This window comes from Bufo gargarizans, chromosome 1 (assembly GCF_014858855.1).
Source record: "Bufo gargarizans isolate SCDJY-AF-19 chromosome 1, ASM1485885v1, whole genome shotgun sequence".
NCBI classification, from domain to species: domain Eukaryota; kingdom Metazoa; phylum Chordata; class Amphibia; order Anura; family Bufonidae; genus Bufo; species Bufo gargarizans.
In genome coordinates, this window is record NC_058080.1 from 751,007,737 (window position 1) to 751,014,705 (window position 6,969).

Genomic DNA, 6,969 nt, shown 5'->3' on the forward strand with positions numbered 1-6,969 from the left:
TGGCTACTGGTAGGTGCTATATAAGCAGACTCAGTTTTATACTAACTTTAAAACCAGCCTCCAGGGCAGACTAATTGGTCAGGTGTGCATGACTGCTTGGAGATCGCCACGCCTCCAATATATACTACAAAAAATATGGGGGATTCAGCCCGCACAACCCTATGCAGGTGCAGATTGCTATGGCTGTCATGGCCCATAACAGGTAGGAACTAGTGTTAGGGACCACTCATGAAGGCAACCTTGACGTGGTGAGTGGCTTTTTACGCTTTGGCCCAAATGTACACCAATGCCTTATTCAACATCCAGCATAAAGGCAGGGCAGAGTGCTGGTTGCAGTGTGCGATTGCATTTGTGTTTTTGCGTTTGTATCTGTATTTCGCCATAGCAATCTGCACCTGCATAGGGTTGTGCGGGCTTAATCCCCCATATTTTCATATTTCAATTCACCGGTGAAGAAAAGACCTTGTGGCATTATTGAAGTTACTTTGCAACATGAAGAAATAATTATTAAAGGCGTTGAACCAATTTCTCCAATAAGATCTCATCAAATCGAAGATTCTGTAGATATATCAAAAGATTTTTAAATCTCTAAAACAGAGGATGCAGATGAAAGCTACGCCCCCGAAATCCCCTCAATGGATACTTCAGATCTGAATGAGTGTGCAAGCCTCTTTCCAGAACTAAAAAAACTCCCGCCTTTAGTTTTTATACCAAAAAACGAACGTCAAATTGTAAATGAAAAAAAGTTTTTAGTTTTTGAATCTTGTCTAGATAATCTTGTACGCAAAGTAAAATGTCAATACAGTGAAGATTGCGATTACATGGTTCAAACATTCCATAAGAAAATTGAAGGTAGCTACTGTAAGATTACAGGAACATGTTATCAAGGCCATTATTTTACAATCTTTGAAAGTCAACCCAGAGTTGGTCGATATTGTTCGGGAAATATTCTTATAGCGGCTGCAATCCTGTTTAGTGGACAAAATTTTGTGAAAACGAAAGAATTTTTAAATATTTTGGGACTTCAAAGCATCGCTGAAAAAACATATTACAGATATCAAAGTCTCTTTCTTTTTCCGGCTATAGACAAGGCTTGGAAATCAAATAAAGAGGAAATGAAAGATTATTCTCAAAATAAACCTTTGTGTATTGCTGGAGATGGCCAGTGCGATAGTCCGGGGCATAGCGCCAAGTATTGTGTTTATACATTGATGAATACCGTGAACGATAACATTTTGGACTTTGAAGTAATTCAAAAAACACAATGTGCATCCTCATTTGCCATGGAAAAACTTGGTTTCGAAACTGTGATGGACAGAATAATAGCACAAGGATCAAAAATAAAAATATTTGCCTCTGATCGTCTTGTCAGTATACGGAAAAAAATGCGTACTGACTACTCGATGATAAACCATCAATTTGATGTTTGGCACTATGCTAAATCACCAAAGAAGAAGCTTATAAACGCCAGCAAACTAAAGTTCTGCAAGGAAATAACTCCATGGGTTGATAAAATCGTACTACACTTTTGGTGGTGCATAAAAACTTTTAACCATAATCCTGAGTTATTAAAAGAAAAATGGCTCTCTGTACTACATCACATCGCGGATGAACATGAGTGGGATGGTAGACTATACAGTGCTTGTATGCATAGTCCGATTGAAGAACAAAATAATGAAGAAATATTCTGGCTCTCTAAAGAGAAACCATCATATAAAAATATAATGAAGATTGTCTCCAATGACGTTCTAATAAAGGACTTACAACATTTGGTACATAACTGTCATACTGGTCTTTTGGAAAATTTCCATAGTCTGGCTCTAAAGTTCCGGTCAAAACGCATACATTTTGGAATTGATGCCATGGAAGCCAGAACAAAACTCGCTGCTCTATCTCGTAACCACAATGTGGGAAGACAGCAAGCAGTCGTACAGGTGTCAAGAACCAATACAGAACCGGTGGGAACTCTTCGTACTCGAGTCGTTCTGCCAAAAGGAAACTCTCGTTGGATAATACGAAATATATTTGAAAAAATTTCTGTAAAGTTTCTGGAAGACATCAGTGTGGATGTCCTGAAAATCTGCAATCATTCGCTGTTGTCTGAGTGGGAGTCAAGAGCACCGACCGTCCCGCCCAATATTGCAAATATAGAGAAACCAAACGAGGACGAAGTTAAAAACAACAAATCAGCAGATACAGAGCTACAGCCACACCAACGCTGTGAAATCAGTATAAAAGGTAATCCTCTATATATTTTAATTTTTTTTAAATTATTTTATTACTGTTATATTTTAATTATTGTTTTATTAAAAGATAAAACATACACATTTTTGTTTTAAAGAATATACATTATTGAATTTTAAAGAATAATATATACTAATTATTTTTTTTTTTTATCTTTCAGATCCGTATTGGTATCTTTATTTAAAAAAGAAGTGACATTAGATTATAATCCTTTAAAAATTGTTATTTTTCTATCTTTTTTTTATATTCTATTATAAAAAATAATGTTTTAAGATATATAATAATACTATAAAATTTATTTTGTTCTGTTTTTATTGTGATTTAATTTAAATTTACTTGCAATACTTAAATGTTACTTTTTTCTTATTTATAGTTTCTTAACCTGTATCTGTTTAAAATAATCATTCATAAAAGGCCTCATGCACACGACTGTTGTGTGCATCCGTGGCCGTTGTGCCGCTTTCCGTTTTTTTTCGCTGACCCATTGACTTTCAATGGGTCCATGGAAAAATCGGAAAATGCACCGTTTTGCAGCCGAGACCGTGATCCGTGTATCCTGTCCGTCAAAAAAATATGACCTGTCCTTTTTTTTTGACGGACAACAGTTCACGGACCCATTCAAGTCAATGGGTCCGTGAAAGAACACGGATGCACACAAGATTGGCGTCCGTGATCCGTGGCCGTAGGTTACTTTCATACAGACGGATCCGAAGATCGGTCTGCATAAAAGCTTTTTCAGAGCTGAGTTTTCACTTTGTGAAAACTCAGATCCGACAGTATATTCTAACACAGAGGCGTTCCCATAGTGATGGGGACGCTTCTACAGGGAGTGCAGAATTATTAGGCAAATGAGTATTTTGACCACATCATCCTCTTTATGCATGTTGTCTTACTCCAAGCTGTATAGGCTCGAAAGCCTACTACCAATTAAGCATATTAGGTGATGTGCATCTCTGTAATGAGAAGGGGTGTGGTCTAATGACATCAACACCCTATATCAGGTGTGCATAATTATTAGGCAACTTCCTTTCCTTTTGCAAAATGGGTCAAAAGAAGGACTTGACAGGCTCAGAAAAGTCAAAAATAGTGAGATATCTTGCAGAGGGATGCAGCACTCTTAAAATTGCAAAGCTTCTGAAGCGTGATCATCGAACAATCAAGCGTTTCATTCAAAATAGTCAACAGGGTCGCAAGAAGCGTGTGGAAAAACCAAGGCGCAAAATAACTGCCCATGAACTGAGAAAAGTCAAGCGTGCAGCTGCCAAGATGCCACTTGCCACCAGTTTGGCCATATTTCAGAGCTGCAACATCACTGGAGTGCCCAAAAGCACAAGGTGTGCAATACTCAGAGACATGGCCAAGGTAAGAAAGGCTGAAAGACGACCACCACTGAACAAGACACACCAGCTGAAATGTCAAGACTGGGCCAAGAAATATCTCAAGACTGATTTTTCTAAGGTTTTATGGACTGATGAAATGAGAGTGAGTCTTGATGGGCCAGATAGATGGGCCCGTGGCTGGATTGGTAAAGGGCAGAGAGCTCCAGTCCGACTCAGACGCCAGCAAGGTGGAGTACTGGTTTGGGCTGGTATCATCAAAGATGAGCTTGTGGGGCCTTTTCGGGTTGAGGATGGAGTCAAGCTCAACTCCCAGTCCTACTGCCAGTTTCTGGAAGACACCTTCTTCAAGCAGTGGTACAGGAAGAAGTCTGCATTCTTCAAGAAAAACATGATTTTCATGCAGGACAATGCTCCATCACACGCGTCCAAGTACTCCACAGCGTGGCTGGCAAGAAAGGGTATAAAAGAAGAAAATCTAATGACATGGCCTCCTTGTTCACCTGATCTGAACCCCATTGAGAACCTGTGGTCCATCATCAAATGTGAGATTTACAAGGAGGGAAAACAGTACACCTCTCTGAACAGTGTCTGGGAGGCTGTGGTTGCTGCTGCACGCAATGTTGATGGTGAACAGATCAAAACACTGACAGAATCCATGGATGGCAGGCTTTTGAGTGTCCTTGCAAAGAAAGGTGGCTATATTGGTCACTGATTTGTTTTTGTTTTGTTTTTGAATGTCAGAAATGTATATTTGTGAATGTTGAGATGTTATATTGGTTTCACTGGTAAAAATAAATAATTGAAATGGGTATATATTTGTTTTTTGTTAAGTTGCCTAATAATTATGCACAGTAATAGTCACCTGCACACACAGATATCCCCCTAAAATAGCTAAAACTAAATACAAACTAAAAACTACTTCCAAAAATATTCAGCTTTGATATTAATGAGTTTTTTGGGTTCATTGAGAACATGGTTGTTGTTCAATACTGAGCCTTTAATCCTCAAAAATACAACTTGCCTAATAATTCTGCACTCCCTGTAGTTAGAATATACAACGAACTGTGTACATGACTGCCCCCTGCTGCCTGGCAGCACCCGATCTCTTACAGGGGGCCGTGATCAGCACAATTAACCCCTTCAGGTGCTCCACCTGAAGGGGTTAATTGTGCGTATCATATCCCCCTGTAAGAGATCAGGGGCTGCCAGGCAGCAGGGGGCATTAATAACTTTGGTGGCAGTGTGCGGCCTCCCCTCCCCCCCCCCCCCCCCCCCCGATCATTGGTGGCAACAGAGTTCCGATCGGAGCCCCAGCGATTAAACTGGGACTCCGATCGGAAGTCTATGCCAGCCTCAGTGCCTCATCACATCTCCTGCCACACAGCGCCGTGATTTGCCAGCCACACTGCTTGAACTCATTAGAAGCCATAATGCCCCCTGACTATACCAGCCATGATTTCTCATCAAATTTACAGCCACAGTGCCCCCTGACTTTGCTAGCCAGATTGCCTCATCACATTAGCAGCCATAATTCCCTCTCACTATGCCAGTCTCAATGCCACCTGGCAACCACAGTGTCTCATCACATTGCAAGCCACAGTGTTTAATCACAGTGCCCGCTGACTACGCTAGCCACAGAGCACTATCATAAGTAGGGCCAGTTCACACCACTTATTCCCCCCCCCATCATTGGTGGCAACGGAGTTCCAATCGGAGTCCCAGTTTAATCGCTGGGGCTCCGATTGGTAACCATGGCAACCAGGACACTACTGCAGTCCTGGTTGCCATGGTTACTTAGCAATAGTAGAAGCATCATACTTACCTGCTGGCTGCTGCGATGTCTGTGTCCGGCCGGGAGCTCCTCCTACTGGTAAGTGACAGGTCTGTGCGGCGCATTGCTGTCACTTACCAGTAGGAGGAGCTCCCGGCCGGACACAGACATCGCAGCAGACAGCAGGTAAGTATGATGCTTACTGTCGGATATGAGTTTTCACGATGTAACTCATATCCGACAGTATATTCTAACATAGAGGAGTTCCCATGGTGATGGGGACGCTTCAAGTTAAAATATACCATCGGATTGGAGAAAACTCCGATCCGATGGTATAAAAGAGACTCCAGACTTTACATTGAAAGTTTACATTGAAAGTTACATTGAAAACGGATCCGTTTGCAATTGCACCATATTGTGTCAACGTCAAACGGATCCGTCCCCATTGACTTGCATTGTAATTCAGGACGGATCCGTTTGGCTCCGCACGGCCATGTCCGTGGATCCCTTCAAAAATCAAGGAAGACCCACGGACAAAAAAACGGTCACGGATCATGGACCTACGAACCCCGTTTTTGCGGACCTTAAAAAAAAAAACGGTTGTGTGCATGAGGCCAAATAAAAACAATTTAAAATAAAACCACGTTTCCTCATAAAAATTTTTTTTATTAACATAAAACCTTAGAAGAAATAAAATATAACATAATTTAAAATAAATAAACACAATTAATATAACAATATATAGAACAAATTATTTCTATTGTAAAGTGCAAATATGATTTTTTTTTTTTTAAACATTTTTATTACGAACCTTTTATTTGTGCTTGTATTAATATGTAAACCTATGACTAGTTTTGTTTTTTAATTTTTTTTAACATTTTTATATTTTTTGGTTCATTCAAAAGCCATAAATTCAGCAGGGCTATCGGGATGTTGTTTGTAACCCATGTATTCTTGGTCTGGATCTGGGAAACCATTACGTATCGTGGACACAACACAAGAAGGTATTGGACGGCGGTTTCCGATGCCTAAGTATCCATGCTTAGGCGGCCTTTCCTTTCAATCTATGAGAATAAAAAAAAGGAGAATTTTTAGATTGTAATGACCTGCAATAAACGTAATGGATAATTTTTAAAAATCACTATCAACAATATTACTATTAGTTAAAGAGAACATTTCATTATGATTAATATACAAAAATGGAGAGCGCGCTCAGGGATCTACATGAACTTACAATAATCCCTGGGCGATGCTCAGTTATACCGGTATAGGCTTCGGTCTATTCTGATTTTTAGCACGCCTGTCAGAAGTCTGCCCTTGTTGTCCTGGGCGTCTGCTTCTCACAGTGCTGGAGTGCTGGCCAATCGCATCGCTCAACTAATAGTCTGGGATACAAAATAACTCTCATGATATGAGCGTAGCGCTGTGATTGGCCAGCACTACAGCCTGTGAGAAAGAGATGGCCACGAAAATTATGTAATTTCTAAAAATATTATATTTTTTTATATATAAATAAAACTTTCCTAAAAATAAAATATTATTTTTAATGTATTATATGGAAATGAAATGTACAATCATCTCACCGGTTGAGATCCTTTTGAGGCGGGGGAGTTT

The 6,969-nt window shown here is 39.9% G+C and overlaps 1 protein-coding gene across 1 annotated transcript; it reads left to right on the top strand.

Annotated features, from left to right (window-relative positions):
* Positions 1-431: 431 nt before the first annotated feature.
* LOC122925115 lies at positions 432-2,548 on the top strand. The gene is made up of 2 exons (XM_044276641.1): positions 432-2,238; positions 2,405-2,548. The coding sequence occupies exons 1-2, from the start codon at positions 636-638 to the stop codon at positions 2,437-2,439; spliced, it is 1,638 nt and encodes a 545-aa protein (XP_044132576.1). The 5' UTR covers positions 432-635; the 3' UTR covers positions 2,440-2,548.
* Positions 2,549-6,969: the final 4,421 nt, after the last annotated feature.